The sequence below is a fragment of the Sorex fumeus genome, unplaced genomic scaffold (genome assembly GCF_029834395.1).
Source record: "Sorex fumeus unplaced genomic scaffold, SorFum_2.1 ptg000007l, whole genome shotgun sequence".
NCBI lineage: Eukaryota > Metazoa > Chordata > Mammalia > Eulipotyphla > Soricidae > Sorex > Sorex fumeus.
Window position 1 is genome coordinate 36447328 of NW_026606064.1, and position 27167 is coordinate 36474494.

At 39.7% G+C, this 27167-nt stretch overlaps 1 protein-coding gene across 1 annotated transcript; it reads left to right on the forward strand.

Annotated features, from left to right (window-relative positions):
* Nucleotides 1–1911: 1911 nt before the first annotated feature.
* Nucleotides 1912–2826, forward strand: LOC130016040 (mas-related G-protein coupled receptor member X2-like). Its single transcript, XM_056106798.1, has one exon. It carries the CDS (start codon nt 1912–1914, stop codon nt 2824–2826), a length of 915 nt encoding a protein of 304 aa, XP_055962773.1.
* Nucleotides 2827–27167: the final 24341 nt, after the last annotated feature.

Here is a 27167-nt window from a genome sequence, read left to right on the forward strand (position 1 = left end):
TAATGAATTCTCTCATCAGCCCCATTGCCTCCTCTCTCCATTGCATGAATGTCTTTTTCCATACTAAAATATTAAAATTTCATTGAGTTTTTATTTATTATGAAAAACAATATCCTTTATTTTTAGCATGTACCTACTAGATTTGCTGCAGGTTGACTTTAGGTTGACCTTGCGACCACTCACTACAGCGGTAGGGCGTTTGCCTTGCACGCAGCCAACATGGCCAACCCGAGTTTGATTCCTCCGCCCCTCTCGGAGAGCCCGGCAAGCTACCGAGAGTATCTTGCCTGCACGGCAGAGCCTGGCAAGCTCCCCGTGACGTATTCCATATGCCAAACACAGTAACAACAAAGTCTCCAATGGAGACGTTACTGGGCCCGCTCGAGCAAATCGATGATCGATGGGAGGGCCTTTACCTTTTACCTTTACCTTACCTACTAGATTATCTTGTCCTTTAAGCTCACAGAAGATAGAGCTAGTCATTTTGCATGCTTAATGAATATTCTCACACACGAAAACTTTCCAAATAAGGTTAGGTAAAGATACTTCTTTACTTATTTGTTTTTTAATTTTTTTCCTTTTGTTTCTTTTTCATATTTTTCATTTTTATTTATTTTTAGAGCATTACAAAGTCAATCATATTTACATTTCTGTCATACAGTATTACAACATCTATCACTTCACCAGTATAATTTTCTCACCACCAATGGTCCCAGTTTTCTTCCCACCCCCTTCCTCCATTATTCCATCCATTATTCTCTCTCTCTCTCTCTCTCTGTCTCTCTATTTACTTTTGGGCATTGTAGTTTGCAATATTGAAGCTGAAAGGTTATCAAGAATATCCCTTACCTACTTTTAACCATCCAATCTTGTCAATCTTGTCCAGCATGATAATTCCCACCTATAACTTCATACTGTATCTTACCTACCCTCATCTTCACACACACTTGTGGTTAGTTATAACCATCAATTACTCATTTCTTATCTATATCCTAAAGACCCACTGTGACCTGAAAAACGTTAGGCATTGGGACACACTAATCACTGTATCACTGTATCACTGTCCTCCCGTTGTTCATCGATTTGCTCGAGCGGGCCCAGTAACGTCTCCATTGGAGACTTTGCTGTTACTGTGTTTGACATGTTGAATACATCACGGGTAGCTTGCCAGGCTCTGCCATGTGGGCGAGATACTCTCGGTAGCTTGCTGGGCTCTCCAAGAGGGGCGGAGGAATCAAACTCGGGTCGGCCATGTTGGCTGTGTGCAAGGCAAATGCCCTATCGCTGTGCTATTGCTCCAGTCCAGGGACACACTAATGAACATGAATAAAAGCTCGCTGTTTTCAGAGAGCTGACATGTGCACCTTAACAGACCTTTTTCAGTTTCATATTCCTTCATATACTGGGGTCCTGTTATCTGTGAATGTGAATTTTCAGTCACTGAGATGTCACATAACTCTTGCCTCCGAAGAACGGAAAGTCCAGAGCAGAATAAGGTGGCTCAGAATTCCAGTGCTGCCCTTATAACCTGCCCAGAAAACTCCCCTCCAGATACTGTATGATAAGACATGGCCTAGAAAACTAGCGAGAAAATTAGGAACTGAGAACATTTTATATTTGTGAAAAATTGTGGTTCAGTAGAGAAATCCCAGGCTTTTTAGAAAGATCAGGCAGAGACTCATTATAGCATGTGAAAGTTGTGTGGCCTGCTTAAACTAAGTTGCTTCTCTCTACTCTCAAGTATCTGAATGGCCATGAGGATCAATGATCATACTGAAATTTCTTTCTCATTTGTGTTTCCAGGAACATAGCAGAGAGTATCTGAGCATGGATGTAACTGTCACAGCCTAGGTGATTGGAAGTATATGGCAGAATATAATTGAATGGAAGAACTTTTATAGACAACGTGACATGTCTTTATTGATCCCAGGAATTCTGGAATTCATCATTTCCCTGGTGGGACTGGCAGGAAATGCTGTGGTACTCTGGCTTCTGGCTTTCCACATGCAAAGGAATTCTTTCTCCATCTACATCCTCAACTTGGCTGGAGCTGATTTTGTCTGTCTATGCACCCACATGGTAACCTCCATAATGGATTTGGTCGGATATGACAAACTATCCTCCTCCAACCTGTCACAAGTTTTTTTGGTAACATTTGTCTTTCCCTATGTTGCAAGCCTGAGCCTTCTCACTGCCATTAGCACTGAGCGCTGCCTGTGTGTCCTAAAGCCCATCTGGTATCGTTGCCACCGCCCAAAACACATGTCATCTGTCGTGTGTGCCCTGCTCTGGGCCCTGCCCCTGCTCCTGACCGTCCTGAATATGGGGTTCAGTGGTGTTCTCTTTGGAGAACTTAATATGTATTTGTATAGGCTAATAGATTTCATCATTGCCACATGGCTGATTTTCTCCTTTGTGCTTATGTTCGGGTCCAGTCTGGTGCTGCTGATCAGATTGCTTTGTGGCTCCCGGAAGATGAAACTGACGAGGCTCTATGTGACCATCGGGTTAAATGTGCTAGTATTCCTCCTCTGTGGCCTGCCCTGGGGAATCAATTATTTTCTCATAGTCTGGATGACAAATTTTTCTTTCAGGGAATTCTTTAAAGTGTACATCGTGACGAATGTATTAACCTCTGTCAACAGCTGTGCCAATCCCATCATTTACTTCTTTGTTGGTTCTTATAGGCAGCAGCAAAGACAGCAAAGAAAGACTCTAAAACTAATTCTGCAGAGAGCTCTGCAGGACATTCCTGAGGAGGATGGAAATCAAGGCAGCCCTCCTCAGGAGACCCTGGAGATGTCAGGAAATATTCATGTGGCCTAACTCAACAAAAATGTAGACTTAGTTTTCAGAAATTTTATCATTGTCTTTCAGATACTGCATTCTCACTTTTTAAAGCTGAATATTATAACTAAATAACCATTTATTTTCATGATCTATATAAACATATATATGTAGGTCAAAAGTCTATTTTTGTATAGTGTTCACACAGAATAAATTTGCTATTAACATTAATCTTTTAGTGTTTTCCAGACATGTTCGTTTTTCTCACATGTAATAATCAGAAGCTAAATATGGATAATATGGAAGAAGTTGCATGTGAAACTCGAGGAATGATTTCCAATGTGTTTTCTAGAGGGGTGGTTCAATATCTGTTTTATACATTTGCTGTGTGCTGTACATGATGTGAACTATTTCTCCATGAGTTGCTCTCTTGCACAAAAATACTAATACTTATAAATTAGTGCTCAAGTAAATAGAAACAACAAAAAACACCGAATCAGACCTCATCCATCTCAAACATTCCTGTACAGCTAAGAAAACATGGACTAAAACAAATAGAAACTAAATGAAAAGGAAAAAAATATGTGCATACAACATCAGATAAAAGTTTTCTATTTTATATTTTATGACTATTTCTTTTTTATATGTCATTATACATATTTATGCATGTAAAATATATGTGTATGCATAAGTATATATATTATATGTATACATTTATGTATTATACAGATTGATGCACATTTATAGGTGTTTAAACATATTTTAAATGACCCTTCTTGCTGATTCTGTCAAATTTCACTTCTGTCAAAAATGTGAGAGAATGTCTCAACCTACACTGTCACTACAGCTGACAAAGAAAAGTGGCTTGTATAAATAAATAAATAAATGTGGTTTGTATAAATAAATGAACAAAAGTGCAAGCATTTTTATTCTTAAGTGGAAAAAATATAGCACTGTAGCACCGTAGCACTGTCCTCCCATTGTACAAGGCAAAAGCCTTTTGATAGCACTGTGCTATAATTCCAGCCCCACCAATCACTGTCACTGTCCTCCCATTGTTCATTGATTTTCTCAAGCGGGCCCAGTAATATCTCCATTGTGAGACTTTGTTGTTAGTGTGTTTGGCGTATGGATACCTCATGGGTAGCTTGCCAGGCCCTCCGAGAGGGGCAGAGAAATCGAAGTCGGGTCGGCCATGTTGGCTGCTTGCAAGGCAAACGTCCTACCCACTGTGCTATCACTCCAGCCCACCACAAAAATATAATTGTGAAAAATTTAAATTAAAAATATAATCGTGAGCATACAGCTGCAGAGAAGAAGGACCACATGGAGGGCTGGCTCGACAGCTACCTGAGAAGACATAAGGTTCCAAAAGGAGCCGAGATTACTGGGAAGACCCAGATGGGGTAGGTGCTGCATCCCACCTCCCCCAGATGGAACCCTGGTGACCAGAAGCCTCTATAAGCATAGCTCAAGTATGCGGGAACTAGGACTTTTCCTCCAAACCGCGCGGCCGCTCACACGGATGTGCGACATCACTGTATATACAAATTTATCAATGGGAAGTAAATCACCCAACGTTTCTCCCTGAAAATCAGAGGTAAATTTGGAGCACGGCCACAGCCCCAGAAGCACAAGGACTTAATGCAGAACCCAGCAGCTTGGAGCAGAAAAGTGAACAGACTATGCGTTAATCCAGGCCATCATGTCTGCCCGGAGGGCAAAGGGTGTTGCCCCATTTGCCCTCTCCTCCCTGGAAAGAAAGATGGCGGCTGCATGGGAGCCTTGTGGAGAGCAGGTATGAGCCGGGGGTGTGGAGGCGACTAAAACCTCATGGGAAGGGGGGTGTTCCGGTCCGTCCTTCATGCCCTACCGAGGTCACCAGTTGCCCCCCACTAGCGGCTCTCCAGCACGGCCACGACTCCAGAGCACAGAAACCAATCTCTTAATTATCTGACTTTCAGTAGAAATACTTTCAGGGTTGATAAGTAAAATAGCGGAAATCCAAAACCAACATTTAATTCTTGAACCCAGCTATAGAAAGCAAATCACTTCACAATGCTTTTTCAGCATGTCTGATTTGGGGGGGCGGGTAAACTCTAAATAATAGTGGTGCATTTTTTATTGAAACACTGAATCTAATCAAAGCAGATAGAGTGTTAACTAGAATTCATCTGCGTGGCAGGCACTGGGAAGGGTGGGGGTGGGGTTTTATTGGGGTTCTTCGTGGTAAAAAATAAGTATTGGTAAAGGGAAATGTGTTTGATATTTGCATGACTGAGACCTAAACCTGAAAGCTTTGTAACTTTTCCCACAGTGATTCAATAAATAAATAAATCATTAAAAAAATATAATCGTGAAAAATTTAAATTACCAAGAACGTCATTGAAAACTGTGACATTAGACTGTCTCTTGTTGTCCATACTTGATTCATTTGCATATTATACAATTTTTGTTGAAATCATTATCATATAATTGACAACTAAACTTTATTACAACTCTTTAGAGTTCTAAATTTTCTGTCATATCCTAAAATCGTCTTTGGGAATAAAAATGATTCTCTGGTTCAAACAAATAAAAAATAAATATAAATGTTATTGAAATCAATAATCATAGAAAAAGAATTTAGATGCAAAAGTGAATAAAACTGCTCCTTCTGGAAATGATATCAGTAGATTTTATGAGCTTATATATTACTGCAGCATTTACAAGAAAAATAAGAATGAAAAGGACTTATTACATAATAGCACAAAATATAAAAGAGTCAAGTAGTGTTTGAGTCTCAGATAAGCAAAGTGTACTTTATTTACTAATCTTCACAGACTCAAATTGCATTGTTCTGTATGCTACCCAGGCACCAGGCTGTCATTGAGAGAATCCACAAGAACCACTAGCAGGGAAGTGTACCACTTATGGGTGGAGATACACAGACTGAGATGGAGGTTTAATCAGATCTAATGTTGAGACACATCCCCAGAGTGGTCATGACATTAAAGACATTGTGGTTTCATTGGACAGAAGGTCTTTGAAAAGAAAATCATAGATGTTCAACAGAAAAATGATAAGCTCCCTCTCACCAAATTCCACTCCTTCTGAGGAGTTTTCTTTGAGGACAGAGAAGGGTTCAAAACGAAGGTGAATCTCTATATACTATATTCTCAACAGGAAGTTAGCTTTCCACCTAGAGGTAGAATGCAAAGCAGGTAAGCTTATCAAGTTTATTTCCAATGCCACTGCTGGGTTTTTGCCCTAAGGTACATCCAAAAACCTCAAACTGGGAGCTACTTGCATGCAACAAGATTCTAGCTATTGTAAAGAGTGCCACAATGAATAAACAAGTGCAGATGTCACTTTGACTATACTTTTTTGCCTCTATGGGATATATTCCCAGAAGTGATATTGCTGGGAAAAATGGAAGCTCAAATTCTAATTTTTTGAGAATCGTCCATACTGTTCTCCAAAAGGGTTGGACCAGTCGGCATTGCCACCAGCAGTGAAGAAGAGTCCTTTTCTCGCCACATCCCCGCCAGCACCGGTTGCTTTTGTTCTTTTGTATGTGGCCAGTGTCTGTGGTGTGAAATGATATCTCATTGTGGTTTTGATCTGCATCTCCCTGATGATTAATGATATAGAGCATTTTCTCATGTGCCTTTTAGTCATTCGGATTTCTTCTTTGTGAAAGTTTCTGTTCAATTCCTCGCCCCATTTTTTGATAGGGTTGGGTGTTTTCTTCTTGTGGAGTTCAACCAGTAACTTGTATATCCTTGATATCAACCCCTTGTCCGGTGTGTATTCATCGAATATCCTTTTTCATTCTGTAGACTGTCTTTATATTTTGTCTTCAATGAACTTTATGGATTCCGGTCTGATGTTGAGGTCTTTGATCCATTTTGATCTTACTTTTGTACATGGCGTTAGGCAGAGATCTGAGCCCATTTTTTGCATGTAGTCTTCCAGTTTTGCCAGCACCATTTGTTAAAAAGGCTTTCCTTACTCCACTTTGCATTTCTTGCTCCTTTATCAAAGATTAGATGATCATATGTTTGAGGGGAGATGTCAGTGTCTTCATCCCTGTTCATTTGGTCTGCAGTTCTGCCTTTGTTCCAGTACCATGTTGTTTTAATTATTACTGCTTTGTAGTAGAGTTTGAGGTTCTGGAGGTTAATTCTTCTCATTTTCTTTTTCCCAAGAATTGCTTTTGGTATTCGTGGCGGATTATTGTTCCACATAAATTTCAGGAGTGTTTGCTCCATTTCTTTGAAGAATGTCATGGCTATCCTTATAAGGATCACATTGAATTAGTACAATGCTTTGGGAATTACTGCGATTTTGACAATGTTAATTCTCCCCATCCATGAGCAGAGGATATTTTTCCATTTCCTCGTGTCCTATTTTTTTTCTGAAGTAGCGTTTTTTAATTTTCTTTGTACAGGTCCTTTACTTCCTTAGTTAAGCTGATTCCTAGGTACTTGATTTTATGGAGCACAATTGTGAATGGGATTGTTTTCTTCATGTCACTTTCTTCTCTTTCACTATTTGCGTATAGGAAGGTTGTGGATTTTTGGGTATTGATTTTATAGCCTGCCACTTTACTATACAAGTCTATTGTATCTAGGAGATTTTTGGTAGAGGTTTTAGGGTTCTCTAAGTATAGTACCAGATAATCTGCGAATAGTGAGAGCTTGATTTCTTCCTTCTATACCTGGATGCCCTTAATATCTTTTTCTTGCTTAATCGCTGTTTCAAGTACTTCCAGTACTATATTGAAAAGTAGTTGTGATACAGGGCATCTTTGTCTTGTCCATGATGTTAGGCAGAAGGCTCTCAGTTTTAGGGAGAAAGTATTTCAAATGGCTGTCTTCACAATTTTTTCACTCTCATTTTTCTGAACGCATCAGAGTCAGAGGAAATGGGAATCACTCTGTGAGGCATAGAGATATTTCTACTGGATGTACAACAAATGAAGAAAATGCAAATGGATTTAGTGATAAAAGCAGAGAATTCTATCTTCGCTTTCTTGCTTTCAGAAAAGGAAGTTTCTGGAAGTTTTCCTGGGTGATGGAATTCTTTTTTACTACATTCCATCAAATTGTTTTACTTTTTTGTTGTCATAACAACATCTGTATAATTTCTTTTGAAAATATCTCAAAGGTACTGTTTGCTAGTATAGTTTGATTTTATTTGAAAATATAATGGTATTTATAAATATTTATTTTTAAAGTTTTGGGGGTTATGATTTTGAATTTGTAAGAAAGAATAACAATTGTGGGTTTTTTGTTTGTTTTTTGGTTTTTTGATTTTGCTTTTTGGGTCACACCCGGTGATGCACAGGGGTTACTCCTGGCTTTTCACTCACAAATTACTCCTGGTGGTGCTCAGAGTACCATATGGGATTATGGGAATCGATCCCAGGTCAGCCTCGTGCAAGGCAAATGCCCTACCTGCTGTGCTATCATTCCAGTCATAGCAATTGTGTTTTAAATGAAGTACAATTACTAAAAATGACCTGAGTCTTGAGAACACATTCCTCTCCCATTTTTGTGTATTCCCCTTTTTAAAAAATGTGTTAACACTGTGTGTCCAACCAGCCAGGAGAGCAAAAGGAAGGTAGAATTCAAGGAGTTAGTGCCTTAGTTCTGCCCTCCTCAAAGCAGGTGCCCAATGATGACCAGGCCCAGTTTCTTTGCTACCATCCAAAACCAGGTAGCCCTGTTCTTACACCCTCAATAATATTTCTTTCTTTTTTTTTTATTAGTGAAACACCATGAGGTACAGTTGTAGACTTACAAGTTGCTGTGCTTCAGTTTCAGTTATACAATGATCGAGTACCCATCCCACCACCAGTGCCCATTCTACACCCCCACCAATCCCAGCATCCCTCCCAACCTCCTCATCCCCCATCCCACCCTGACTGTGTGGCAGGGCAGTCCCTTTTGTTCTATCTCTCCATTTGGGTGCTGTGGTCTGCAGAAGAGACATTGGGTGGCAATCATGTTCTGTCAATAGACTACTTTCAGCATGCATCTCCCATCCTGGGTGGATCCTCCCAGAACCCTTTATTTGGTGCTTCCTTCTCTATCTGAGCTGCCTTTGCCCGTACAGTGTGCGGCTGGCTTCTAAGCCATGGAGTGAACCTGGTATTTATCATAGCTGCTCTTGGGTGTTAGTCTCTTATTTTGTTATTTTATGTTATCCAGATGAATGCAATTTTTCTATGTCTGTCCTTCTCTTTCTGACTCATTTCACTTAGCATGATACTTTCCATGTAGTACAACTTGTATGTAAATGTCATGACTTCATTTTTTCTAACTGCTACATAGTACTCCATTGTGTAGATGTACCAAAGTTTCTTTAAACAGTCATCTGTTCTCGGGCACTCAGGTTTTTTTCCATATTCTAGCAATTGTAAACAGTGCTGCAATAAACAAACAAGTGCAGATGTCACTTCGACTGTACTTTTTAGCCTCTCCGTGGTATATTCCCAGGAGTGGTATTGATGGCTCAAATGGGAGCTCAATTTATAATTTTTTGAGATTCATCCATACTGTTTTCCAAAAGGCTTGAACCAGTCGGAATTCCCACCAGCAGTGAAGGAGGGTCCCTTTCTCCCCACAACCGCTCCAACACAGGTTGCTTTTGTTCTTTTGAATGTGGGCCAGTCTCTGTGGTGTAAAATGATATCTCATTGTTGTTTTGATCTGCATCTCCCTGGTGATTAATGATGTAGAGCATTTTCTCATGTGTTTTTTAGCCATTCGGATTTCTTCTTTGAGAAAGTCGTTGTTCATTTCTCTGAAATCTCTGTTGCCCCACTTTTTGATCGGGTTGGATGTTTTCTTCTTGTGGAGTTCAACCAGAAATTTGTATATCCTTGATATCAACCTCTTGTTGGATATGTATTTGGAGAATATCCTTTCTCATTCTGTTGACTGTCTTTGTATTTTGGTCACTGTTTCTTTTGAGGTGCAGAAGATTCTTAGTTTAAGAGAGTCCCATTTGTCTATCTCTGTTTTCACTTGCTTGGCCAGTAGCATGATATCTTTGAAGATACCATTAGCTTCAATGTCATGGAGAGTTTTGCCAACTTTGTCTTCAATGTACCTTATGGATTCCAGTCTGATCTTGAGGTCTTTGATCCATTTTTATCTTACTTTTGTACATAGTGTTAGGTAGAGATATAAGCCCAGTTTTTTGCATGTAGTCTTCCAGTTTTGCCAGCACCATTTGTTAAAAAGGCTTTCCTTACTCCACTTTGCATTTCTTGCTCCTTTATCAAAGATTAGATGATTATATGTTTGAGGGGAGATGTCAGTGTCTTCATCCCTGTTCCATTGGTCTGCAGCTCTGCCTTTATTCCAGTACCATGTTGTTTTAATTATTACTGCTTTGTAGTTGAGTTTGAGGTTCTGGAGGTTAATTCCTCCCATTTTCTTTTTCCCAAGAATTGCTTTAGGTATTCGTGGCGGATTATTGTTCCATATAAATTTCAGGAGTGTTTGCTCCATTTCTTTGAAGAATGTCATGGGTATCCTAATAGGGATAGCATTGAATTTGTACAGTGCTTTGGGAAGTATTGCCATTTTGACAATATTAATTCTCCCAATCCATGAACAGCGGACATTTTTCCCATTTCCTCGAGTTCTCTTTTATTTCCAGAAAGAGTGTTTTGTAGTTTTCTTTGTACAGGTCCTTTACTTCCTTAGTTACACTAATTCCTAGGTATTTGATTTTCTGGTGTACAATTGTGAACGGGATTGTTTTCTTCATGTCATTTTCTTCTCTCTCACTGTTTGCATATAGGACAGCCATGGACTTATGGGTATTGATTTTATAGCCTGCTACTTTATTATACAAATCTATCGTTTCTCGAAGTTTCTTGGTAGAGGTTTTAGGGTTCTCTAAGTATAGTATCATATCATCTGTGAATAGTGAGAGCTTGATTTCTTCCTTTCCTACCTGAATGTCCTTAATATCTTTTTCTTGCCTAATCACTATTGCTAGTATTTCCAGTACTATGTTGAATAGTAGTGGAGACAGTGGGCATCCTTGTCTCATCCCTGATATTAGGGGATGGTTTTCAGTTTTTCCCCGTTGAGGATGATGCTTGCTGTAGGTTTGTGGTAGATGGCTTTAACTATATTGAGGAAAGTCCCTCTATCCCCAATTTGGTGAGGGTTTTCATCATAAATGGGTTCTGGATATTGTCAAATGATTTCTCTGCATCTATTGATATGATCACATGATTTTTATCTCTTCTTTTGTTGATATGATGGATTATGTTGATTGATCTCCGAATGTTAAACCATCCTTGCATCCCTGGGATGAATCCTACTTGATCATGGTGTATGATCTTTTTGATGAGTTGTTGAATTCTATTTGCTAGTATTTTTTTCAGAATCTTCACATCCATGTTCATCAGGGATATCGGCCTGTAATTTTCTATTTTTTTGTGGTGTCTTTGTTTCCTTTTGCTATTAGAGAAATATGGGCTTCATAGAAACTGCTCTTTAATCTTGAGCTTGTACCACTTATTTAATACTGGTCTTTTGTTAGAAATGGAGTAGGTGTGTGGAATGTTGTTGTATTGTACTACAGGTGATGAGAAATTTTTGGTCGTTTTTAGGTGACAAAGGGTGGGATGGAAGTCCTGAGTGCTCAGACTGGGAAATACAACTACGGCCACGTAAGCCGCGCCCCGCCCTGGAGAAGGCCACGCCCACTTCTAGGAGGACACGTCCCCTACGTAGTGGCCACTCCCCCGTCCTGTCCTGGGGTCACTCCTACCCAGTATCCTGGAATGGAAGGGCCGGTGATGTGATGGGTTGTCCCGCTGTGGAGCTGTGGCAGGTGTCCCCCACTGGAGGGTGTCTGGTCAGCAGGAGAAGGGCACGGGGCTGGGAGGGAGGAGCCTCAATCGTGGCTCCCCCTACCCATCTGAAATGGAGAGGCCGGTGAGGTGATCTCAATGATATTTCTGAGGAGAATAAAAATAGTGGGTAACTGCAGTCTTACAACCCTGATTCTTCTTCAGAAACTGCCTCATTTAGACATTTGATGAAAGCTCCTCTAATTTAAATGATATGGCAGAAAACCCGGAATACCTTAGGCGTAACACCTGGGTCAGGGTCTATGTTGACCTACCCAGATCCCAAGTCATATATTCTCCTTAATTTATTTTCTTCTGTGTTAATAATACAGCAATTAATAGTCAAAGTGAATAGTACTACTGAAGAAGGCTGGGTTCAGAGTCCTACAGCTACGCTTACATACCGCTAGGAAAACTCCCCACCAGACGGTGTTGCAATGGGACAAGGCTTGGGAAGCTAGTGGGAAAATCAGGACCTTAGAACATTTCATGTTTGTGAAAAGTTGTGATAAAGTAGAGAAAGACCAGACTTTAATCAGAAAGATCAGGTAGAATCCAAATATACGATGCCAGCGTTATGTGACCTGCTTAAACCATCTTAGGTCTTTCTCTCTGATCTCAGGTACCTGTCTGTCCATGAGAACTCATGATCAGACTGAAAATTCTTTCTCATTTGTGTTTAAAGGATACCAACAGAGAGTATCTGAGCATGCATGTAACTATGACAGTCTGGATGACTGAAAGAATACCAGAGGATGAAAGTGACTGGCTAGATCTGGAAGCAACCCAATTACAATAGACTAGACAATTGGTTAAATAAACTGTGGTACAGCTACACAATGGAATATAATGCAGCTGTATGAAAGGTAAAGTCATAATATTTATTTATATTTGGATTGAGGTGGATTGTATCATGCTAAGTGAAATGAGTGAGAAAGAAAAGGACAGACAATGACTGCACTCATTTGTGGAATATAAAATAACGTAATATGAGGCTGACAAGCAAAGAAGGTAGAGAAAGGACCAGGAATATTGCCCCAATGCAACCTGCTTCATGAGCTGGGGGAGAAGGCATGAAGCTTTGTAACTATCTCATGGTGATTCAATAAAATTTTAACAAATTAAATAAATAAGTAATAGATTAAAATAAAGTGACTGGCTAGACATTGCTAGAACACGTGACACGCATATGGATTTCTTGATCACAGACCTTTTGAAATTCATCATTTTTCTGGTAGGGCTGGCAGGAAATGCTGTGGTGCTCTGGCTCCTGGGTTTTGACATGCAGAGAAATGCTTTCTCAATCTGCATCCTCAACTTGGCAGGAGCTGATTTTGTCTGTCTATCCATCCAGATGTTGTACTCCATAAAATGCTTTGCCAGAAATTTCAAATTATACTTTATTTCTATTTCCGAGTTTTTCTTTGTGATGTTTCTCTTTCCCTACATTGCAGGACTGAGCATTCTCCTTCCCATTAGCACTGAGTGCTGCCTGTCTGTCCTAAGCCCATCTGGTATTGATGGCACCACCCAAAACATATGTCATCTGTCATTTCTTCCCTGTGCTGGGCCCTGTCCCTGATTCTGAACATCCTGAGAATATAATTCAGAGATTTGTGTTCGGAGAATTTGATATACATTTGTGGAAGCTAATTGGTTTCAGCATTGGCATGTAATTGATTTGCACCTTTCTGCTTCTTTTGAGATCCAGTCTTGTACTGATGATCAGATTGCTGTGTGGCTCCTGGAAGAATAACAGGACCAGGGTATGTGCTACCCTTGGGCTCACTGTGCTGGCCTTCCTCCTCTGTGGACTGCCTTGGGGCGTCCTCATAAGATTAATGCCAATTAGTTATAGTATGTACATTTTAAAATCTTTTATATTTACAAAAAGCATATGATATGATCATATGCTTTTTATCTTTTCTTTTGTTGATATGGTGGATTATTTTGATTGATTTCCGAATGTTAAACCATCCTTGAATCCCTGGGATGAATCCTACTTGGTCACGGTGTATGATCTTTTTGATGAGTAGTTGGATTCTATTTGCTAGTAGTTTGTTGAGGATCTTTGCATCTGTGTTCATCAGGGATATCGGCCTTTAATTCTCTTTCTTTGTGGTATCTCTGTCTGCTTTTGGTATCAGTGTGATATTTGCTTCGTAGAAACTGTTCGGAAGTGTTTTTGATATTTCAATTTCGTGGAAAAGCTTAAAGAGCATCGGGAGTAAGTCCTCTTTAAAGATTTGGAAGAATTCACTAGTGAATCCATCCGGGCCAGGACTTTTGTGCTGAGGGAGACTTTTTATTACCATTTCAATTTCCTTGATGGTGATAGGTCTGTTCAGGTATTCCAGGTCTTCTTGGTTCAGCCTTGGGAGTCTGTAGGAGTCTAGGAATTTATCCATTTCCTCGAGGTTTTGATGTTCCATGGCATAAAGCTTCTCAAAGTACTCCCTGAGGATCCTCTGAATTTCTGTGGTTTCTGTTGTAATGACCCCCTTTTCATTTCTGATTCGGTTTATTAGGGTTTTCTCTCTCCCTTTCTTTGTGAGTTTTGCTAGCGGCTTATCGATCTTGTTAATTTTCTCAAAGAACCAGCTTTTGGTTTCATTGATCTTTTGGATTGTTTTTTGGGTTTCCATCTCGTTAATCTCTGCTCTGAGTTTTATTATTTCCTTTCTCCTGTTCGGGTTGTGCTCCTTTTTTTGGTCCTTCTCCAAGCTCGTAAGCTGTGAGGTTAGGTTACTTATGTGTGCTCGCTCCTCCTTCCTGAGGAATGCTTGTAGAGCTATAAACTTTCCTCTTAACACAGCCTTTGCTGTGTCCCATAAGTTTTGGTAACTCGTGTTCTCATTTTCATTCGTTTCTAGGAATCTTTTGATTTCCTCTTTGATTTCCTGTCTAATCTACTCGTTGTTCAATAGTGCACTGTTTAATTTCCAGGTGTTTGATTTAGTTTTCTGTCTTTGTGTGTGATTTACTTCTAATTTCAGCGCATTATGGTCTGAGAAGATTGTTGATACAATCTCTACCTTCTTAATTTTATGGAGGCATGTTTTGTGGCTCAGCATGTGGTCTATCTTGGAGAATGTTCCATGTACGCTTGAGAAGAATGTGTATTCAGCTTTTTGTGGATGAAGTGTCCTGTATATATCTACTAAGTCCCTTTCTTCCATTGTTTCCCTCAAATGAAGTATGTCCTTGCTAAGCTTGAGTCTGGTTGATCTATCAAGAGGTGACAAAGCAGTGTTGAAGTCTCCCACTAGTATTGTGTTGCTATTGATGTCTTTTTCCAAATCTATGAGTAGTTGTTTTAAGTACTTTGCTGGTCTCTCATTAGGTGCATATACATTTATTATTGTAAGTTCTTCCTGTTGTACAGATCCTTTGATCAATAAGAAATGGCCTTCACTGTCTCTTATGACCTTCCTCACTCTGAAATCCATGTGGTCTGATACAAGAATGGCTACCCCAGCTTTTTTATGGGAGCTGTTTGCCTGTAGGATTGTTTTCCAGCCTTTGACTCTGAGTCTGTGTTTGCTTTGACTATTGAGATGCGTTTCTTGCAGGCAGCAGAATGTTGGGTTCAATTTTCTAATCCATCTGCCACTCTATGTCTTTTAATTGGTGCGTTTAGCCCATTGACATTGAGAGAGATTATTGTTATGGGATTTTGTCCCATTGTTCTGTTGAAATTTGGTGTATTTGAGGGGCCTTTCTTGCCTTAAAGTAGCCCATTTAGTTGTTCTTGTAACCATGGTTTTGAGTCTATGAAGTTCCTGAGCTGTTGTTTGTCTGTGAAACTGTGTGTTGTTCCTTCTATTATGAATGAGAGTCTTGCTGGGAAAAGTATTTTTGGGGAGGCATTTATTTCATTGAGTTTTTTTACTATGTCCCACCACTGTTTTCGGGCCATGAGGGTTTCATCAGAAAAAATCAGCTGTGAATTTTAAGGATGCTCCTTTGTAAGAGATTTCTTTCTTCAATCTTGCTGCTTTCAGAATTTTGTCTCTGTCTAAGGTTTTGGTCATTTTGATCAGAATGTGTCTTGGGGTATTTTTATTTGGATTTCTTCTAGCTGGTACCCTTCGGGCCTCCTGAATGTGGTCACAAGTTTTCTTCAGCTCTGGAAATGTTGTAGCAATGATGTATTTGACAGTTTCTTCTTCATCGAGGTTTTCTTCGTGTCCCTCTGGGACTCCAATAATTCTTATGTTATCCCTCTTGGCTTCATCACGATCTTCTCTTGCCATCTGTTCCCGAATTGTGAGTCTCTTTTCCATTTTCTGCTCTTTTCTGGAGAGTCTCTGAACTTCATCTTCGAGCTCACTGATTCTGTTCTCAGCTGCTCTTACTCTGCTGCTGAGGCCTTCCACTGAGCTTTTCAATTCGCCTACGAGATTTTTCAGGTCTGACATTTCTCATTGCATTTTCCTCATTTCTGCCTTCAGATCCTCTTGTCTTCTATTGGCATTGCTTTCCATTGTTTCTTTTAATTCCCTAAGCATCCTAAGTAGCTCCCTCCTGAATTCCTTGTCAGAGAGGTTGTCTAACACTACAGTACTGTTGGTGTCATCTGGGCTAGACTCTTCAATATGAAAGTTTGGTGGGCTTTTGCGTTGCTTTACCATTGTGAGAGGTGTGGTTTAGTCCTTCACGTTCACTGTTACTATTCTGCTTGATATGCAGTGTGAGTTAAGATAGGCTTATGAGTTATTGGCTACTGTGTTTCTAGTGGCTGAGCTAAACTAGAGAAGTTTCCATCTAAGAAGGTAGCTTATGGTTCCTATGGCATACGTAGTGGGAAAATATTTCGCGGCCGCATTAGCGGCCGCGGCTCCAGAAAAAGTCCCTGGCACTGGGCGAGGAGTTGGAAACGTCTCCTGTTTGGAATTGGAGCCGTTCATCTTTGTTGCCCAGAGCTGGGCCTCTGTGCCCGTCCCACGCAGATCAGGGGTTGAAAACCGGCTTTCTAGGGGCTGGTTCTAGCTGCGCGTGCCCAGAGAGGGACCCAGGCCCTTGGGGGCGGGCTGTACCTGTTGGAATTGGAGCCGTTCAGCTTTGTTGCCCAGAGCTGGGCCTCTGTGCCCGTCCCACGCAGATCAGGGGTTGAAAACCGGCTTTCTAGGGGCTGGTTCTAGCTGCGCGTGCCCAGAGAGGGACCCAGGCCCTTCTCTTTTTTTCTTTTTTATGGTTTAAATAATATGTTTACAAAAGTATTAGCACTTATGGTTTTGATGTACATAGTTATTACACGTTCACCACCACTGAGTGCCCAAAACCATCCAAAACTGTCCTTACATCACTTCTAGTCCACCTCTTTGTTTAAATATCAAATAAAATAAATCAGAAGGACAAATATTATTTGTCAAGAATCTGACAAAGAAACAGATTGTAAGAGAAGTTAAGAGGCAGAGCCAATAGTTTTGTTTACACATGCAAACTTGTCCTGGGAAACATTTTTTATTTAACATATATAATGGTTGCTATCATGGTTGCTAACAGACATAATAATTGGTACAATCAGCCATGAAAACAATTTGCTTTCAAATTCCAGATAGACATTAACTGTTTCTGTGACTCAGTTCCTGTTTCAGCTATTAGATCAGACTTGCTTGTTTGTGCTGTTCTTGTACTATCTTTGTGTTTTTTGACCTGATTACCTTTACCCAGCTCCTTGAATGAGATGCTGGGAGGTCCTGCCTCTGATTTTTTCAGAAGAATGAATGGAGGAATAAATCCAGAAATCAGACAGTAACAACCATTGACAAACCCTTGGCTTTGGATGAACAAACTAAAGATTTTGAAGCAGGGGAGTAGGGAGCAAGAGATGACAAAGGACAGTGGTGGAGTTTCTTGGGAAATGCGGTGATGGTGAGGTGGGTAACTGGACAATAATAGCACAAATGTTAACACTATTTTAATCGTTATTGTAATTATTATAATACAAAGAAAATAAAAATTTAAATAATTTTAAATCATGCTAATTTAATGATTACTGGTGGAAAGCAGGGTACAATGACTACATGGTGAAAAATGGTATGCTGAGCATAAGTGACTTGTAGAGAAAAAGTGCATGGGTTCAGAGGAGTTGGGAATTCTCTTATGGGGATGCAGAGATCAAAACACAGACCAACATAGTCATATAGTAAGTTCCTTCCCAGCTGGAGAGGAATTTTTGAGTTGAATCACTGTGAGAACAGTCACAAAGCTGTCAGGTTTAAGTCTGGGTCATACAATGATCAGACACCCATTCCTTCACAGTGCACATTTTCCACCACCAAGAACTCCAGTATACCCCCCATCCCACCCCTCCCCCTGCCTGTGTGGCAGATGATGTCCACTTTACTCTTTACTTTGATTATATTCAATTTTTCAACAAAAGACCCACCTTATTATTTAGAATTTCCCCCCAACAATCAGATCTGCCAAAAAGGCATCATTAGATAATTTGCTATCTATTGCTGATTTTTTAGTATTTAGTATTTTTTATTATTCTGATATTTTAGTATTTTTAGTATTTAAGTATGGAGGAATTTCTGCCAAAAGCCACTGGTTTCTGAGATTGGTTTGTGTGCCTCTGGGATCATGGCCGTTCAGGAGCTAGACGAGCTGTTCATGGGTGGCAACTCGGGGTCTCCTCAGGGCAGGGAGAAGGGCCGGTTCCACTCTCCATCCCGTGAGGCCTGGCATGTCTCATTACTGCAGGTTCATAGCTGTCTGTCCAATAGGCTCTAAAAGATGGCTGCCACCATGTTGCCGAGGGGAAAAGGTGGAAGGGACAACACCCTTTCCCACCTGGGGTGGCACGACACAGTAGCTTAATTCAGGGTCCAGATGCATTTCGGCCAGGAGCCACTGGGTTCCAACATTGGTTTGTATGCCTCTGGGATCATGGCCATTCAGGAGTCAGAGGAACCATTCGTCTCAAAACCATTGTTTTAATTTCTACTTTTGTACTATTTCTTGAAGACAAAGATTTTGATGCATCGTCCTTATTTCTCTTCCTCTCATCCTCCTTATTTCTCTTCCTCTCAGAACTATGTTGGTCACACAGAAACCTTAGCTTTTCATGTAAAAAGGAAAAAAATACCCACTAACTGCCTTTGGCACCATATAATCTCATTAATGGTCATGATCCCAAGACTTACAAATAAATCTCAGAAGAGAACAAGCTATAGAGGTGCCTCAATGACCCATGCCAATTTGAGTTATTCCAGGACACTGCAGAGGGAGTGTTGGGCCCACCATCTTCCCCAAGAGACCCCCAACAGCCCAAACCCTCTAGAACCCAATTGCTGCAATGCTCAAAGCCGATCTTCACAGGCTCAGGATAAGCCCCTCATGCATGAGAATGAATCTGTTGAGAAACCTAGGTATGAGGGGTTTGTGTCTGAAATCCTCAGGCTCTTGTGGAGTCAGGAATGGGTGACCTTCCCCCATCTCCATCTTCTTCCAGGAGTGCCAAGTCCGGCGCTGCAGGGCCGAGCCAGGGGAGGGCCGTCAGGGTGAAATCAGCACTCAAGTCACACAGGGTTCCGTCATTCAGGAGATGGCATGAATGCGTGCGTGCGTTTATTCAGAGCATAGGTACAGATTTAAGTATGTTTCCACAGCCCACCCAAAAGAAAGGAAAGGGGATGGGACGTGGGAAAGTGGATGGGACAATGAGCAGAGCCATGCACCGTTGGTCAGCCACAGTGGGCAGAGCCATGCACCGTTGGCCAGCCACCTGGTGACCCTTTCGACCTAATGCTACCGGTCGGAGCGGCCTGCTTTGTCACAGTTTTGACATATCCATAGAGACTGTGTTGTTCCTCATACATCATTTACAAATCATTTACGAGGGTGCATTTTCCCCAAACTGAAACCTCCTGTACTGGGAAGCTGCCCAGCTTTGAGCAGGACAAAGGGGGAATGAAAAAATCAAGCATTCTTTTACTTGGTCAGTAGGCAACACAGGAGTCTGGCAGTCATGCCCAAAAATTGCCTCTGGTGTCCTAGAAGGTCATTAATGGCATTGACCAAGAGACTCACAAATGAATATCAAGAGAGAATCACAAGCTGCAGAGATACTTCCAGACCCCAAAGTGAGCATCCAATTAAAAATGTAACTCTAGCTGTATCACCCTATTTAAAATGTTCAAATTTCTAAAGCAACATCTAATTATCTAAGCCACCAATGTACCAACCAAGAGTAGCAAACAACATTTGATTGGGTGCAAAGTAGAAGGCAACCAATCTTGATCAAGTCTGTGTGAATATATGGGGTGTTTATATATGTATATAAGTGTACATATATTTATATATATATATATTAGCACAGAAGTCTCAATCTATAAAAACATGTTAGTAATTTCTTATACAAGGGCTTAATGGCTCCAAGGTGAGATATAACCATTTTCACAGTCTTTTCTCTAAGGAAAACTTTTTGCAGCACAGCAGTAGGGCATTTGCCTTGCGCACAGCCAGCCCAGCTGACTCGGGTTTGTTTCCTCTGCCCCTCTTGGAGTGCCCAGCAAGCTACTGAGAGTATCTTGCCTGCACGGCAAAGCCTGGCAAGCTACCGATGATGTATTCAATATGCCAAACACAGTAACAACAAGTCTCAAAATGGAGACATTACTGGGCCCGCTCGAGCAAATCAATGAACAACGGGAGGACAGTGTTTGTTTGCTTTTTTGTGTTGTTTCAAAGATTATTTATAACAAGCAATACAAAGTAAATTATTTCAGATCTATCTATGGGGCAGGCTGGGTGTTGGTGAGAAAACACAAAATAATGGTAGTGGGAAGTTCTAGTAGTAGTGGAATTGGTGTTGCAATTTTAATGTAATAAATTTTGGTGAACAACTTTATGAAAATACAATTAAAAATTAAAAAATAAAAATTAGAAATAAATAATAAATAATAAAAAGAAACAAACAGAACTATTTTCTGTTTTTTTTTTTTGTTAAATTGTTAGTGTTCTTTGAAAGAGTTTATTCAACTCTTCAAATTTGGTATAGGACATGATGTATTCTTTTTTAAAAATTTATTTATTTATTTATTTATTTATTGAATCACTGTGGGAAAAGTTACAAAGCTTTCAGGTTTAAATCTCGGTCATGAAAATATCAAACACATTCCCCTTTACCAATACTTATTTTTCACCACTAAGAACCCCTATAAACCTCCCTCTCCCATCCCTCCCAATGCCTGTGAGGCAGATAATTTCTAGTTAACACTCTATCTACTTTGATTAGATTCATTGTTTCGACAAAAGATGCACCATTATTATTTAGAGTTTACACCCCCAAATCAGACATGCTGAAAAGGCATTGTGAGATAATTTGTTTTCTACTGCTAGTCACAAGAATTAAAAGATGTCGTGCAGCTGCAATAACAGCCGCATGATTTTGGATTTCTGATATTTTACTTATTAAGCCTGGAAGTATTTCTTCTAAGTCAGATAATTATGAGATTGGTTTCTGTGCTCTGGAGCAATGGCTGTGCCGGAGAGCCGCTGGTGGGGGGCAACTCCTGACCTCCGTCAGGCATGAAGGACGAGCCAGGAATTCCCCCCTTCCCATGAGGTTTCAGTCACCCCATCATGACCAGCTCATACATGGCTTTCCATAAAGCTCTGAAGTGGCTGCCATCTTTCTTTCCAGAGGAAAAAAGGCGGAAGGGAGCAACACCCTTTGTATAGGACACGATGTATTCTTGACCTTGAGTTTTATGAGATTTTTTGATCTTTTGGTCATCAAATCCTTATGTGTCTGGTTCACACACTTTTAATAAAGTAGAGTATTAAATATGAAATTATTCCAAATCAATTTATTACATTTTTATAGAACTACACAGGAACTGATTGTTCGTATGGATTGCAATTTATTCAGTGTATTGAACATATTTACTTCTGGTGATAATAATAAAAATATTTCTACATGTGTAAATTTTGTATTATGTATTTTGCACAGGTAAAATCATCTCTGTAAATAAACTACTACATCTAAAAAGGAAGGGAAATTTATGACATTGATATACCATTATAAATATTTTAAATGGCCCATCTTGCCGAGTCTGTCAAATTTCACTTCCATCAAAAATGTCTGAGAATGCCTTATCCCACAGTGTCACCATGGCTGACGAAGATATGTTCTGCACTTTAATCTCAGAAAATTGAGTAATTTTAATTTACATTTAAACCATTAAAAATTGAGATTTTACACCATTTCTGCTGCCCACACTTGTTTTGTTTTGCATATTGTTCAACTTCCCTTGAGAGTATTCATATAATATTTAAAATTAAATTTAATTACGAATCTGAAAAATTAAAAATCTCCTGCCATACACTAAGTAAGATCTTATATATGAATGAAAATGATTCCCTGGTTCAAGTGGCAAACAAAAAGAAGCATATGTTTTTTAAATCAGCAATCATAGCAAAAGAATTTAGGTGCAAAAGTGAACCAAACTGCAAATTCTGATATTAGGACCAGCAGATTACATATAAAATGACAAACTTCTGTGGAGAATTAGAAGGAAAATTGTAAAGAAAATAGATGACTTGTTGTCATGATAATGCAAAATTTAACAACTCAGAGACATACTAAATCTCAGATACGGAATGTTCACATTATTGCTAATTATAAGTCTTCACAGAGTCAACTCCCATTGCTTTGTTGCTGCCCTGGTGCATAACTGTCAGTGAGAGAATCCACAAGAACCATACCAAGGGAAGTGTACCACATGGTGGTGGAGATGCACAGGCTGAGTTGGAGGTTTCATGAGATCAAACTTTGAGACACATCCCCAGAGTAGTCATGACACCAAAGACACTGTCGTCTCATTTTACAGCTGCTCTCTGAACAGGAACTTACAGGAAATTGAGGGAACCTTAGTAAGACAATCTTCCCACCAATTTCCACTACTTCAAAGGATTCTTCTGTAGGGGAGATAGAAGGGTTCAAAACAAAGGTGAATATCTCTGCACTCTTCCTGTCAAGAAAAGTCAGCTTGCAACATAAAAAAAGCACACAAAGTAGGTAAGTTTATCAAGTTTATTTCCAAAGCCATTGCTGGTTTCTTTGTTCTAATGCATGTCCATGAAGCTCAAACTGAGAGACATGTGAGTGCAGCAAGACAGAAATTCAAAGGCCAGTGAGAAAGCACAGCGGGTAGGGTGTTTGCCTGACTCTTTGTCTAGCTGTTTCACTGCAAACTCACAGCCTGGCCTGGGGAAAGTATTTCAAATTGCTGTCCTCACAGTTTTTTCACATCTCATTCTCCTGGATGCACCAGAGTCACAGGAAATGGGAATTCATCATTGAGGCATAGGGATATTTCCTCCTGGATACATTATTAAAGGATAATCTGCAAATGAGATATAGTGACAAAGGCAGATAAATCTTCTTTAGCATGCTCACAAAAGGTAGTTACTGGGGCTTTCTCTGGGTGATACATCTCATATTCACTGCATTCCATCATAGTGTTTGCTTTCCTCTTTTGATTGTCATATCTCCATCTGTATAACTTCTTTGGAATGATTTCTCACTATAATGATAACTTATTGCCAGTATAATCTGAATTTTATTTGAAGATATGGTGATAATCAGATATTTAGAATTATTTTGTGATTATTATTTTGATTTTGGAACATAGAATTAACAAATGTGGTTTAATGAACTACAATAATGAAAACTGACCTGAGATATGCCATGCCATGTGCCTTCCATTGTGCATTTCCCCGTAACAACAGCAACAAAATTGCATTAACACTACCTGATCCTCTCTGGCATGTAGCAGTTAGCCCATCAGAAGAAAGGCAGAGCTCATGACTCAGTCAGTGCCTTATCTGCCCTCCTCAGAGCAGGTATCCAATCACGAGAGTGCCCAATTACCTGATACTATGCAGAATCAGGAAACGCTGTTCCCAAAATCTCAGAAAACATAGTTCTGAGGAGAATGTAAATAGTGGGTAACTGCAGTTTCTACAACCCTAATACTTCCTCAGAAATAGCCCCTTTCAGAGATATTTGATGGGAGCTCCTCTACTGATAAATTATGTGCCAAAACAGTGAAAATTACATAGTCATAGAACAGGATCAGGGCCTAAGCTGGCCAAGCTGAATCTCAGGAAAGTCATTTATTCTAATTTCATTTATCTTCTTGGTTAATGGCTTATGAGGCCATTACCTGAATAGAAATAAGTGATACTTGTGACTATTACAATGATGCACATTAAATGCTACAACCAACATGAATTAGGTTCCAGTTTCTAAATTTTTTTCAGGTTGCAACAAAGACAAGGACTTAACACAACTGACACTAATTTTCAATAACCTGAATGAACAGACATCTCACTACTACAGCTAAATGTGTTTGTGCTTTTCTTCTTCTCGACAGACCACCAAGGCTTCAAGAACAAGGAGAGATCTAATGCCTAATTTCGACTTCATCATACTCAAACACTTCTGCACAGCTAAGGAAACATGGGATAACATGAAAAGATTTCAACAGAATAGGAGAAAATATTTGCATTCAACACATCAGATAAGGAATTCATATTTGAGATAAATAGAGCACAAAGGTTAACAACAGAAGACAATTGAAAAGCCCTACTCAAAAACAGAGAGAGAAAATTTTTCGATCAGGCATTTTTTTGAGGGAGCCAAGAATGATGGCTAGTAGACAAGGAAAAACTGTTGATCATATATATTATCTGAAAACCGTGTGACTAGCACACATCAGAAACAAAAACCAAAGTGAAACAAAACTGGAAACTCTAACTGTTGGTGGATATCCGGTGAAAAATGAACTCTCATCTGTGGTTTCAGCTAGTGCAGTCTGTGGAAAACAATATGGAGGTTTCTCAGAGAAGCTCTAAATATAGAGTTAGAATGAGGTCTAAGCAATAGTGCGGTGGGTAGAGACCTTTCCTGGCGTGCAACCAGCCAATTCGGGTTCAATCCCTAGTTACACTGTATGATCCCAAAAGCCTGCCAGGAGTGATCCATGAGGACAGAGCAAGAGTAAGCCCTGAGAACAATTAACTGTGGCTAAGTTAAATAGAGAGTTACCATAGGATCCAACAATTCCATTTCTTGATATCTATCTATCCCCAGACAAACCGTTCATCCAAGAGGATATATGATCACCATTATTAATAGCAACTCTCAGCAAAATAATTATAATGTGGAATCAACCCATGTGTCTAAATACAGAGGAATGAATAATGAAAATAAGATATATTATACATACAACTTATACATGGCAGCTGAAAGGTATGAAGAAATGCATTTTTTTTGAAACTTGGGTAGAACTGGAGAATATTATGTAAGTGAAGTGAACCACAGAAGGACAAATACCAGATTAGATCACTTATCTGTGGTCTATAAAAGAATCATAGAAGGAGGGAATGCCTGTTCTCTCCATGACAATACCCAGATCACCTTGACCACCGAATATAGAAATGAGGACAGGAAAAGAAAGAAATGGAAAAGCTAAGGCTAGAGGAAGGAGAATTTACAGTAGTAAGGTTCAGGAGCTTTGAGTACAATGGTAGTGTAGAGATGGGATGGATATATGTATATATCTATATTACAGAGCCAACAATACCCTATGTATGAAATTGAAACTCCACAATCAAATTTAGAAATGTGCCCATCAAAAAGGCAGACAAGGGTTTGGGACAACACCTACATTCATTGGTGGAGGGAAAGCAGCACTGCTGGTGTGATTGCTGTTAAAAATTTGCATGCCTCGTTATTCAAAACTCAGCTTAGAATAACTATGTACATCAAGGTACCATAATATCTAATTTTAAAAATCAATTAGTAAATATTAGTCACTCACATAAAAGCATAAATATATTTCTGGGTCTTTACCTTATTCCATTGATCTGTGTGTGTGTTTGTACCATTATGTTTTAATTATTACCTTTGTACTGTAGATTGAAGGCAAAGACTATGATGTATCTGCTTTTTTTCTACTTGTCTTCAGAGTTACATTGGTCACACAGAAACTTTAGCTTTTGATTACCAAAAAAACCCTTAGAACTATTTCTAGTTTATTTAAAAATTATCATTGGTGCTCTAACATGAGATTCATACAGCAATAATGAAAGCTACAGTTTAAAAACTAGAGAGACTTAGTTTTGGATGTGGGTTAAAGCACAACTAAACTTTCAGTAAGATGTACAATATCTTCCAGGCTCTATTATTTCCACTGAAAAGTGGAATAGTAATTGCTTAGTAGCTGGGCTGACCATGAGTATCGGTGATCATATAGTAAAGGTTCATGTCTTTACTTGAGTCATTTCAGAGGCATAAGTTGAGAATATTTGAGCATGGATCCACCCATCACAGTCTGGAACACAGAACTCACGATGATCCTTAGAACTAACCATGCCATCCATGAACTTCTTCACATACAGACTCTGATACTGATATTCCTGTTTATTGCTATCAGCCTAATTGTACAGCATCAAATAGTATTATGTTATACTTCCTGGACTTTCATAGATGGAGGAACACTTTTTCTGTAACCTCAATGAGATATATTCTCTCCTATTCCTTCCAGAAGCCTCAAGAGAGGATCATGAACTATTTCCTCTCCATCTTCATCTACTTGCCAGATTTTCACCATGTGTCCATATTCACCTAAGTCTCAGGCTTAAACATCCAAGCTACAGCACTGAGGGTTTTGCGGCCATGTGACCCACAATGTGCTGCTGTCACCATCTGAAACACATGTGAATTACCATGCATGTCCTGTTCTGGGCATTGTGACTGCTGTTGAGAGTCCTAGAAAGGAAGGGCAGTGGCTTTAATTTTGTAAAAAGTGACTAAAAAGGGTCCCATCACTGCTGGATATTCAATATTTTTAGTTTTTTCTTCTTGATGGATCTCTGGCACTGATCTCAGAACAGAGAGCTGACTAGACTCTATCTAACCATCAGACTCACAGTGTGCTGGTCTAACCAACCTGTGAACTCCCCAGGAAATCCACTGGTTCCTGAAACAATTTGTATTCTGAAAGATATCTGTGTTTGCTCTGTTAATTTTATACATTTATGTATGTCTTGTCTGTGATGGTAGCTGCACCTCATCTTTGTTTAGCTATTTGTTTGACCTCATAGTATCAAAGTCTGGTAAAATCCTCATTTGTATTCTCCTTAAATCCTTGCAAGAATTTCCTGAGATTACAGAATGAAAGTGAAGACAGCCTTTCTCGAGCTCCTTCAGATAATGGGATGGACTCAGCTCTTCTAATATAGAGTCCCTGCTTCAATACATTGTTGTGGCCTACACAGCCAACTTGTTTCTTATAAGTTTGAGAGCTTTGCTTCATTAAACAGTTTTGGGTCCCTGAAAAACTTCTTGTGAGAAGGTGTGACACATTTGTGCCTGTTAAGGAAATGCTGTTCACAGCCTATCACACATGACCTGACCCAGGAATATTCACCCCATCTTAAGATGAATATTGCTAAATCTGGTAGCCACGATTTCTCCCACCTTTGAGGAACA